We start from the raw sequence: 12,633 nt of genomic DNA, 5'->3' as shown, positions 1-12,633 counted from the left end.
CTTCACTATCCTTAGCATAATAGAGTTCAGCTCCAAATATAGTATCTGGGAAAGGGCTGGTCCCTTGATCCGGTCTGAAAAAAACAGTGGCTCTGATTCTAGCTTATGCTGGTTTGTTCTGCACCTGAATTAACATCAGGCAGCTACAGAATACAGAGACCTACCGAATATACACGGGGGAAAGTCTGAAAAGGATAGTATTTGAACCTTTTTAGGCCAGTACAGAATGCTGCTTCCTTCATGGGCTTGTGCCAGATGGTATTAAGCCTGTGAACACATGGTGGAATAGAATCCATTTTAAACCCTTCTGCCTATGTGAATTCTAGGGCTCCCATAAATTAAAGGAATACTAAAACTTTATTTTATTGTTAATACCAGTAGATCTACCTCTGCAGTACACAGGGAAAAGGTCTGCTGTTAATTTAAATCACCACTTTAAGGGGTACATATGCCAGGCAGCCCACTCTTTTTCTAATCCCTGTTTTGAACAGATAATACTTTTGAAGTCAAATTGACAAAGAATTCTGGAGGCCTTGGATTCAGTTTTCTGCAAATGGAAAGAGATTCCTGTGAACACCTTGGAGGAGCTATTGTCAGGATCAAAAGACTGTTTCCAGGGCAGCCAGCTGAAGAGAATGGAGAAATTGAAGTCGGAGACATTATTTTAGCTGTGAACGGGAAACCTATTCAAGGACTCTCGTATCAGGTACCAGGCAGTACTATCAAAGGGCTTCCTGCTGGAAAACGTATTAATTAAGTTTAAATGAAGTTTCATCCTATTGTTTTTATAACCACAAGCAGTGCTGTGAATCTTAGACAGCCTAGGGGCTGCAATCATATGCCACGTTCCTCTTCTGGCTTGGAGAAGTCTGCCGTTGCCAGCACCATTTCCTCTCTGTTGTACTGCATTTTTGTGCAGAGGGACACATAGGTGCTTTTGCCTATAGGATTTTTTTCTTCTAGATTAAATGTTTTGTCACTACAGATGAAATCCAAATGCCACTGAATAAATGTTACTTTCAGGAGGAGCTTTGAAAAAGACTCCCTTTAGTTAAGCCAATATGGCAGTCTGTGGAGCTATGCCGATATAACTGGCTAAAGATCTGTTCCTGTCATATGCAATTTCAATGTGTTTATCTGAAAATTCTGGTTTTCTTCAAGAAAATAGAAAGATTATTATAAAGCTGAATGTGTGTTCTTGAAGCATGAGTTTGTAAATAGGATTGATTTTACCTTAGATACACATCCACATACATATTATTATCAACTTAGATACAATAACCATACAGCAGTGAATTTTGGCTCACAAATATTGCTGGGAGGCACAAATACTAGGAATTCAGCATTCACATAAAAATTGTCCCCATGACAATTAATATGAAGGTATATAGTACAGATTGGGATCAAATGCATTCTACAAGAACTCTAATATTCCTTCTCTCTGGTTAGGATGTCCTCCACTTGTTGAGAGGAGCTCCTCCGGAAGTCACACTTCTCCTCTGCAGACCACCAAAAGGTGTTCTTCCAGAAATAGAGCCAAGTGCCCTGGTGAGAAAGCTTCTATCCTGAACTTGCTTCTGTAAACCTGGAAAACTACCACTAATATATTTGCTAGCCTGCCTTGAACAAGACAACCTTCCCTCTTCTCCAAGGCACTCTATTATATTCCTTTCCCTTCCCAGCTTCAACTTCATCTCTGGAGTTCAATTGCTACTTCATTAGCAATCACAGTAATAGAAAAGTGACAGATACGAAACACTGTGCATCCCAGTGCTACAGCTTTTGAATTGCAGCACTGTCATTGGGGTGAAACAGCATGTACCCAAGCAGATCTTCAAATGATGCTGCTAAAATGCTCTACTGGGTCTTAGACCAGATACTCCAGATACTCTCAACTGTAGTTCTTCATGTTTTAACGTGCAGGTATGAGGAAGCTATCTGGGAGGGTAATAAAGAACTTTTCTTATCCAGGCCGCCTCTTAATGAACTTAGTTAAGTGAAATAAAAGTTTCAACTGGCTATTTAGCTTGTTATTGGCAGTTAGCAGAGTCAGCAGAAAAACCAGAAACTGTTCTTTTATGGTTTTGATTACAAAAGTGACATTAGGTAGGCTAGCCATTATTATTCCTGCTTTTTGAATACAACTCACGGATACATGCACAAGGACTCCTGTCATAAACATCTTGTGCGGTAGTTCACTGATTGGAATTCCTGAAGAATAAGGAAGATGATCGTAAAGGCAAAACAGTTATTTACTGAGCCAGTACTTCCCTCTATTTCTTCCTCCCTTTCAACTACTGTTTGATTTGTTCACATTAAAATGCCTATTGATATCATCTTCTGTTCTTAAAGGAAGGAAGATGGGAAAGAATGTGCTCCTAAAAAAAAGAAATTATACTAACCCTTCTATTATTTTGATAGACTCCAGCACCATCTCCAATTAAAGAATTTGTGGCAGAAATACCAGTCAGTCCAGAGATAGGAGATGGTTTGGATCAATTTACTAGTGATGGGGGTAACACCTCTCCAGAACTGGAAGACTGCCTAGATTCTCCAGTGGCAGCAGATTTCAGTGAGCCACCTGAAGACGACAGCTCAACTAATGAAGAGCAAGAAGCAGAGACTCAAGAGAATCCCTTACAGACACTTATGCCTCCCAGGGAAAGCTGCTATAAACGCCTTTGGAAGTTTCATCAAGAAGCTGCCAGTTCTGAAATGTTCCAGTCCTTAGAGGAAGAAGTGAGGCAGAACTGCTACTCACCATGTGAATTTGGATGGGCCAAAAGGTAAGAAATACTGAAACCTGCTCTGCAGTCTTCCCTGCAGGGTTTAAATACAGAATTGTCTGCTTCTAACCACTCCTAATTACTAAACATTTTGATTTACCAGCCTTTTTGACTAACCTAATCCACTGTCTCTATTTACTCTTATCTTCTTATTGGAACTGTGCGTTAGTCTGCATTGAAAGACAATTGTATGAATGCTGCACTGCTATAAGTGACTTCACTGTTCATCTGAATCTGGCTACAATCTGCAATTAGTGGAAAGACTCATGTTGACTTTAATAGGCATCAAAGCTTTTCCTACTTACTGTGTGATTTCCTAATTTCAAATTTTTCAGAGGAAAAAAAAAACTCAGAAGACAAGCTGTGATCAAGGAGGAAAAAGAATTCTGGCCTTCAGAAACCAGTAGGAGCCTTAAGCCAGACAAATTATACAATAAAATATATTACAGAGACTCAGCCTCCTTCTACACTATGTTGAATATACCATACACTGGACAACAGAATATCCAACCATTCCATTTTAATGATCTTTCCCAGTGCAAAAGACTTTTTATATTATCAGAACAGAAAGTGTTGGTGGAGAGACAAGGTAAAGGTCTTCTTTTAGAAAGGACCAATTTCACTTATAGCTTTATAAATTTTCTCTAGAAACTTATCTCTATTTTTCACACAGTCACTGGAAATCCCTTTGTGACTCTTGATATTCACCAAGAGTAAGACCCAGTTAGTCACAGATTCCAGTCTCTGGGGAGTCACAGCACTAGGTAATGGCAAGTGGGAGCATAACTGCAATCCATACTTTTAGCTCCTTTTACTCATGAGTGAAGATCCTGCTTGCTTATGTGCTTCTCTACTGCTGAGATTAAAACCAGCAGAAATATGTCTATAGCAAATACACTTGCCAAGAGATACAGTTTCATCAAAACTAAGTTTCTTGTGGGAAAATATCAGTTCCAAGGAAAATTTTGGATTCTTCCCAAGAAGGAAGAAATGTTTTTGTTTGGTATATTCTCAGTATAATTTAATTTCAGATTTTGCGCTTTCAAAATGTAGTCAGAGCAGTTTAACAAAATATGCATTTGAAATAGTATTTTAGAAGTCACCTCATCTTAAATGATCCTTCTGGCTAAAATAGATAAACAAATAAAAGCAGAAAGAAATAGGCATTAATCAAAGAGAATTATCCCCCTTTTTTTTCCCTTCAAATTGCTCAAAACCTCTCACGCAAAGGTAGAAATCTTCTGATACGAATTTCAAAAATTTCCTACTCAGCATTTCATATAAAAAATCCTCTTCATCTTCTGCTCATTGCCACCAAAAAGAACCCTCAAAAAATGTTTTGAAAAATGTTACCTCATAGTTTTGTTCAGGGAGGTCCAGGTGCAGGGGTCACCAGACACAGACTCCAAAAGACACACCTGTCCAGGTCCATGGAGCTTGGGTATGGGCACACAAGACCAAGATTCACGTATTTCCTCTGGTGATGCAGAGGTGGGCTAGCAACTGGCATCTGTGCTGTGATTAAGCCACTGTTTGGCTCACTGCCTTGAGCTAGTGTAGGTCTGCCAAACACCCTTCATACCCTTGAAAGTTGATCAGCACTTCACTGGCATGTGACCTTTTCTGTGACATCCTCACTGAGGTTCACTGAACTGGTCTTTTATTTCCTTGTCTTCTAAAGAAAATAATAGACTGCATTTGCTGTTATCCTTTAGCATTTCATTTAACCATTCCTTTCCTCTTCTAGAGTATTGTAAGTATCTGTTGTCCTGCTTAGCAATATTTCAATTAAGAATGATATGAAGCAAACAGGCATTTTTCAATAAAAATTTGTTTCAAACATTTCTGTTAGCTTTAATGGTAAGTTTAATGGCTATAATATCAATTAACTAAAGACAGCAGCCAAAATATAACATTAAACAGAACATATATGATTAAATGTTCTGGACTTGAATCTCAGAAATGCTGAACGCTATCTCCAGTGTAGTGGAATAAATTAGATAATTTTATTTTAAGCTAACAAATCTGTTGATTTCAGCAGGACAACACTTATGCCTCAAGTCAAACATATACTTTCATGCTTTGCTGGCCTCACATCAAAGTCCCAAGTGCTTCTCTATATCCTCTTGCTACATATTGTTAACTATATTAACTTTACTATAATGTGAAAACCGAAATCATAATTATGCAGGTAAGTACACTATAAAAACAGACCTGTGTACACAGGAGCCAGCATTTATGAAAGCTGGAAAGCTAGAATTAGGATCCCCTAAATAAGTGACCCAGATTTCTAGAAAACTGAGTTTCAGCTGTTCAGTTCCCATCCAGGACCAATATACCTTGCCATTATGAAGTGGATCTGGTCTTTGTATTTGAAGTTTAATTTTTTTCAGAAGGAATATGAAAAGAAAGGTAGAATAAAAACAACCTTTCATGGGAATTTAGGACTTGAAATATAAAATGATTCCTGTCTCCTCATAACATACATTTTGTGATCTGTGCTCTAGTTACCATGGAAAGAATGATAGCAGCCAGGAATGTGGCTGGCTTCCCCTTTTCAAGAAGAAAAGGGCAATTATGAAAACTGAAGAAATATTGCAATATTCACACCACTTACCAGATAAGTTAGGTTGTTTATGGCAGATGAAAGAATTTATATTAGCAGTCTAAGAATTATCCAAGTATTCTTTTCAAATAACAACAAAGTACTAATGCCTTAAAAAAAGTGTGCAAGATTTTGCAAGGACTGTTTTCACATTCTGAAATCTTTTAATCTTTTTACTAGCATTGCAAAATATTGATTAGTTTTTCATTTATTTTATCGTAACACTGAGAGGACTCAATCAGCAACTTCATACTGTAACTATTGCTTCAGTTAAAAATCAAGGTGGTGAACAAGCAGTAGAGATTTCAGCAGGCAGTAACACACACAGAAGGAAAGCCCAGCCCTGCAATCTTTTTACTTTGCAGCCCTGTATTTAATAAGACTGATGATGACCTATCCAAAACAAATTGCATGCCTGAAATTCTCTCTCTAACCCCTATTGATGAAGAGTATCTCACCATCAGCTCAACATCTGTGACCTCACTTTCACGGGGAGGAAGCTCTGAGAGACTGTCCTCAACCATGGCCACCCCACAACCATGTGACCCTTTCTCATCATCCCTACCTGCTAGAGTGCCACGTGACAGTGACAATGAATGGGAAGATCTGGAGGAACAGGAGGAAGAGGAGAAGGCAGAAAAGGAGGATTGCTCTAGGGTATGTGGATAGGCACCAGATTATTATAGGTAGACCGTAACAGGGGAGTAGGAACAACCCAAGTATGGCAGTTCTTACAAACATTAAATATAACCCATTAACTATTTAATTTCTGCATGGCTTTTCTTACTTGCCTTAAAAGTCTGAACCTGTAAGTATAGCTAACCTTTCTCTATGCTCAAATCTCCAGACCTCTTTAGCATTTCCGTCAAAGTCACCCCCCTTTGGAGTTCAGACCGTCTTGCTGTTTGTTCAACTTTCCAGCATTCTGCAGTCTTATTACCAGCATATATAGGCCCAAATCCCATACTGTTCCCTAGTAGCATCTGAAATTAATTGAAGTCAGCTACTTGGGTTTTTTCATGTTTTAAACCCATGTGCAGAATCGCTCTGTTATAATGACATAATGATACTGTTGTAATGTCCTGATAAGAAAGTATGATCCCTGTACTAATTGCTATTCAAAATATAGGGCTCAGTCCTGCCAAAAGCTGAACATTTTCCATTCATGCTGCACTAATGATATCTGAATTCCTACTAATTTGGGAGCACTGAGGGCAAAATTTATGTCCTAACCATATCCTCCAGTGGAAAAGCAGTAGCAATAACAACAACAATTTTATTGTAACACTTGTCAGCCTAGAAGACCCCAAGACTTTTTCTATATATTTTAAAATGTATAAATTAAAATTCCTGTCCCAGATGGCATTCTGTGCCCTGTTAGGCTCTATCAATCAATCATCTTGAAGCTCCACCAGGTATAACAAAGTAAAATGAATTCAGGAATTACTGCAGCAAAAAATCAGAGATATCCTTATGGATGCTGCTTATTTATACCGTGTGAAGATCTGATTCCAATCTGCATATAAAACATAATGAAAAATGCTAATAAAGCAACAGAAAAGCCTACATCAAACACATCTTGTGCTTCACTTAATAGGAAACGGAGATCTTTGTGACTCTGAGAAGGTCAGAGAACAATGGTTATGGATTCTCAGTGGTTTTCAACAAACTAGACAACTGCCTGTATGTTGATGAGATCTTGAATGAGCCTGCCCTGTCTGACGGAAGACTGAGAAGGGGAGACAGAATCATTATGGTACAGTAATCCTTTGAATTTAAAAGGAGAAGAAAATATTTGCAGATCAATGCCTTTTGGCTTAGATATTTTTATTTTATCACTGTAGGATCTAGTTTATCACATGCTTACGCATGCGAGTGCAAATGAATCAAATAATACTATTCTGCTGACTTCAGTAGGACAAATTTCAGATTGAATAGCTTGTATGTCCAGGCAAATAACATGGATCTAGCAGTAACACAAGACAACTGACACAGTAAATCCCTTCCCACTTAAATGAAGCAAGTCAAATTAATGTAATAAGAAAGGTGACCTACAAAGGATGCAGGAATTATGTCCTTTGTAACATACAAAAAAAAAAGCCTATTTTAAGGTTCGCCTTCAATTTGTTTCATCAAGACTAGTCTTTCTTGTTTTTTGCTATGGAATTTTGAGATTCAAGAAAAAAGATATACTTTTCTGCAAACTGGGCATTCAAGAATACAAAAATTCAAAAAAGAAATCTTGCTTCTTTTGCAAGAATGCACTCTTAACTGTTGCATTCACGAAGTGCCATAGCAAAGTAGTCAAATGAAAGTGTAAACTACTTTAAGTTCACATGCATATTTTTGAAGAGGGTATCAGGGAGAAGTAGATGGTCAATGAGATCTATGATATGACTTTAATGGTTTGTCATTTAGGTGAATGGAGTTGATGTCACATCATTACCATGCAATGAAGCCCTGACTTTACTGCACAGTTCTCCTCCTGATCTACACCTTGTGGTTGGCCGTGCTGACAGTGATCCATGTCCCTCCATTAGGCCAGAAGAGATTCCTGAAATTACTCTTACAAAAGGTGCCAATGGACAACTAGGTGTGTGATAAAGATTACACATAGCTTTTTTGACAGGGATGGTGTTTGTGGTAAGATAATCGTAAGCAACTGTGGCCTTGGACTGGTATGGTCCTGAGATATCGTGACACTTTTATGCTGTTCTCCTTCACCATGACCTGTGAACGGAGAGCTTTAATTTGGGCAGGGTCTTCAAAGGAAGGCTATTATCGCTTATTAGATCCATGAAATTATTTTTTGTATTATCACCCTATGAGCTGAAGTTTATGGAAGATCTTCAGTCTCGTATTTCATGACACTAAAATACAGATAATTAGTTGTCTGAAGTTGTTAGCAGTTAGGTGATGAGGTCTACTATTTGCTGTGATACATAAACATATACTAGAAAAAATAAGACAAAGTTTGAGAAGGATGAGCCACTGGTTAGGGCAATAGCCTGGGATTCAAATAACCTCCCCTTAAATCTCTGATCCACCACAGACAACCAAAGTTTGTCACTGAAGGTTTGTCTACATCGTGCAATAGAGGCCACGTGAGAAGTCCCCACAGTAGGAATATCTTTCTATCTACACAATGCAGCCAGTGCCATGCACAGGTAAAACTGTAGACCCAGGAAATAGTATAGCTCTATTTGCTCAGGTGCAGGAACCTGTTTCCATTTCAGACACCAGTTTTCTTGAAGATAGCTTGAGTATCACTGTACAATACTGCTTTGTGCAGTATGGATAACTCCTTAGTTTTCCTGTACATCAGTTCCCTATTTCAACAATGGGATTAATATCATTTCCCTCCATCACAGGTGACTGAGGAGAAATACTCTAAAGACTACAAGCCACTTAGATACTGTGATAATGAGGGAGGTACTGGTGAGCAAATAAGAATCCTTTTCAAATGTCTGTTCAACAGGAGGTGAAATAAAGCACTATGGAATAGCTGAAATGTTCAGATGGACAGTACTGTTTAAGTTTTTTCCATGTTTTTTAACATCTAATTGCACTAATTGCATTTCACTCTCCCAGCCACAGCTCTAATATACAGTCTCACCAAAGCAAGATTGTTTATAATGTTGACATTCAGCCTGTTCTTCAATGACCCACATCTATTCTGTTAGACTATATCACACTGACAGTGAAATTCAGAATACATTACCATAAAGGTGTTTTGTCCTCATTACTCTAGGCTTGAAGCTGACAGGAGGAGCTGGAAGCAAGTTACAAGGTATTTATGTGCTAGAGATAGTGCCTGGCTCTCCTGCCAGTGTGGAAGGTAGTCTGCAGCCCCGAGATCAGATTCTGTACATCTGTGGACTGTGGACTGAGGGCATCAGCCTGGATGATGCTGTGAGAGTGTGTGAAGCTGCCACCCAGAGCGTCCGAATCAAAGCAACCAGGTAAATCTGACTCTTTGGGCCCTTTTAGAAAGTAAAGAGGGAAGGATTAAAAAAAAAATAGTAGCTTTATGTTCAGAGTAGAATCAGAGCACAGTCAATCTCAATCATAACTGTAAAACAGATCTCTAACTTTTGTATCAACAAATCAAACAAGAAAAACAAGACAAACAGCAAGAAAACATGCTGTACTTCAAAGGTCTGAAGGTTGTGACCTGATGAGTAGCATCCTTAAGATATTTTAACTCCTCATAATTATAGCTAACACAGAAGGATATGGGTATAGGTGTACTCATGAATAAGTACAGTCAAATATCACCCTTTAACATCCAAACACAAACGTGGATCCTTTAACTGCAAGGCAGGCCTCCATTTTCAGATATCCTGCTTCCGAGGATTGGGAAATCCTCTGCTTTGTATTTCCACCTCTAGTTCCAAACACCTCCTTATGTTTTTAGATTCACAATTATAGGCAAGCAGCTGCCTCTCTGGAAACTCTGAGTTACTTCCAACAGCCAAATGTTTTAGAAAGGTGTTGAAATGCAGCATTTCATCTGCAGCATGTAACACAAAGTTCATCCCAGGATTCATCAGTACCTGCAATTAAGAATTTCCCTTATCAGCTCTTGACTGCACTTTAGATTTATTTTGTTTCACAGTCTGATAGAGTATCAGCAGAGGTTCTGGACTGCTTCACAGAAATAGCTTCTGCAGATCTTAGATGAACAGTCAAACAGTAATGCAAAAGCGTGCAAATGGCTAAATTACATAACCATAGTTGGTGACAGTGTATCTGTCACAAAGCTTTAAGTAGTTCAACAAACTTTTATCAATGTTTTATTAATTATTTGCACTGTGGAAGCAGCTGGAAGAATTGCAGCATCATGCTTATTGCTGCATAAGCAAGAGTAGACAACAGACCGTGATCTTAAGAACTTGCAATCTAAGGAGACAAACAGAAAAAGAGTAAAGGAAATTACAAATTCTCATTCCCACTTAATAGAGGGGAAGCTGAAGCTGAATTCAACAAAATATACCACAAAGCATTTTTGTACTGGGACAGATGGTATAAAACATTCTTTTTCTCAAGCCCATGTAATTAAAATGTTTTATTTGTGGTAAAAATAGATAAATATTTCATATATTGATATAAAGACTCTTTAAAAAACACAAGAATAAAAAAATGGAAGTACAACTATATTTTTTAAAAATAGTTTTCATATATGCTTTATATATATGAAATGCTATATATGTAAGCATGCAGGTCTTAATGGTCCAAATATTTCACTTCTTCTGCCCCCAGAAATGGCAATCCAGTGGTTCCTATAGAACAGGAAAATAGTAAGTAATGTTAATATTTCTGTTCTTGGTTCAGAACTTGCTTCTCCTTTTGGAAATAAATACAAGGTATTGATTCATTACATTAAAAAAATCACTAACAGACTGCTGCTTGGCACTTGGTATTTCTGTGGTACTAAAGATCTGAAGAAAATTAGCTAAATCTTTACAGATAGAAGATGTAGTGGTCTCTTAAAAAATCATTTACTTAATTTTACCCCTATTTTCATCTTTCATAGTCATTTCCTATTTTTTTAATCTACTGTCATTAAGCGGGATTTTTATGTGTGCATATTTTCAAGTTCTGTTTTGATTAAAACTAATCTGTAAGGGTTTTTTTTCAGGACTTTTGAGTCACGCTTTAATATGACTTGACTATCTAGACCAAATTTTTAAACTGATATCAACACACCTACAGAAAATCACAGGCAGTACCAATATCTCTTAATTAAATTAACAACATTCCTATCAATACTTGTTGTAAGTATATATATGTTTCTCAAGACACTTCCAAAACAGGTTACCAGCTACCAACCACTTCTAACACAAATTTGTAAACAGTATGTGGTGCAGTTCCCTGCCTCATCTTTTACAATAGAGAATTCTTGCCTTTGTGAAGTACTTTTAAAATCTATAGTAGTTTGTGTTTGATGCTCTGTTTGCTATTATCTCTGACAGATGTATCTATAAATCTGTAAAAAATTCCTATTAAGGAGGAATGCTTTCATTTTGTATATTCTCTTAGTTACAAAAATGTAAACTAAAATTGCAGCTATAACATGGAGGGTTTTTTTTTTTTATACACACACTAACTACAGAATGCTTATTGTTTCCTATAATTCAAAAATTAAAAGTACTTTTTGGAAGGTAACATTACCAAAAATTATACAGCAAAACTTAAAACTGAAAAATCAAAAAAATCACTTTGTCTTCTCACACATCCAGCCCTATGGGCACAAATACATCCTCTTTCTTCCCCTACTTAATCAGTGCCACAGGTTTAGAAGACTCAGTCTGGCTTTTGATTGTTGTTACAATTTTAAAAAACACCGGTAATTGAAATGCAAATATCTCTGTAGTTTATGGAAGAATTATTTACATAGCTGTGCAAATAGGGAAACTTAATCATGCAATAGTTAAGTGTCTCATACTGCTTCATACAGTGTCAATATTGGATATGAGTTGAGAATACAGGACCCTTGATGCTTTGCTTAATAATAAAAAAGTACTGAGTTTAAGTTCTCCTGTGTACATGTAGCTTAGTGGGAGGACTGTCAGTTAATGCAAACCTAAATATATGTTTTCAGCAGGGCCACCTGCTGAGACAGCAAAAGCCAGTGTCTCTCTGTCAAATGAGAGCCTGAATCCACAAGAACAGCATCTACCCCATCAACATGGTAAGGAGCTTATTTCGCATTTTTCATCTGGAGTCTGTAAAATTTTGTGCCATCTCTTCAAAAGAGAATAAAGTCTGTAGGTGTTACTGGCAGTACATGGAAAAGATTAATTATTAGTAAGCAAAACTGCCTTTCGTGATGTATCACAGAACATTCATATGTTATCTGTTGTCCAGCTGGTGTCTTTGATCCTGTAACATGCAGCTTTTAAAGCTAATTTTGTAAACTGCTCTCTGGGAAGTAAAAAGCTCTGCAGAGATAACATGAGCTCACAATCGCACACTTCAGGGATGTAACAGGCTGAAAAACATGTATGAGCCCATAGGAAGTTTTTTGCATTCTTTTGCATGTCAAATATGCATTGTTATGTCAAATGCATTATTATGTCTCTAAATATTATGTTTGAGTGTTATACTATAAAACTTTGTCCTGTAGAACTGTGAAAAAACTCTTGCTGCTTTTTCCCAGAGAAACATTTGGAGGAAGCAAATTTTGGTGCTGAGCAAAACACTTCTGATTCCTCAGAGCATAAAGTAAGTGACAATCTA

General features: G+C 37.4%; 1 protein-coding gene across 2 annotated transcripts in view; it reads left to right on the top strand.

Moving 5' to 3' along the window:
- The window catches only part of FRMPD2 (FERM and PDZ domain containing 2), a 66,878-nt gene that overhangs the window by 35,130 nt on the left and 19,115 nt on the right, over positions 1-12,633 (top strand). For both annotated transcript variants that reach the window (XM_085324716.1, XM_085324715.1), the window contains exons 26-35: positions 492-706; positions 1,450-1,548; positions 2,422-2,786; positions 5,757-6,048; positions 6,989-7,147; positions 7,810-7,984; positions 9,143-9,353; positions 10,654-10,691; positions 11,999-12,085; positions 12,554-12,618. In XM_085324716.1, coding sequence (XP_085180842.1) covers positions 492-706; positions 1,450-1,548; positions 2,422-2,786; positions 5,757-6,048; positions 6,989-7,147; positions 7,810-7,984; positions 9,143-9,353; positions 10,654-10,691; positions 11,999-12,085; positions 12,554-12,618 — 1,706 coding nt within the window. The remainder of the gene's footprint in view (positions 1-491; positions 707-1,449; positions 1,549-2,421; positions 2,787-5,756; positions 6,049-6,988; positions 7,148-7,809; positions 7,985-9,142; positions 9,354-10,653; positions 10,692-11,998; positions 12,086-12,553; positions 12,619-12,633) is intronic.

Source organism: Rhea americana, unplaced genomic scaffold (assembly GCF_003343005.1).
Source record: "Rhea americana isolate MKP2758 unplaced genomic scaffold, rheAme1 scaffold_93, whole genome shotgun sequence".
Classification (NCBI taxonomy): Eukaryota; Metazoa; Chordata; class Aves; order Rheiformes; family Rheidae; genus Rhea; species Rhea americana.
This window is presented reverse-complemented; position numbering and strand designations above follow the sequence as displayed.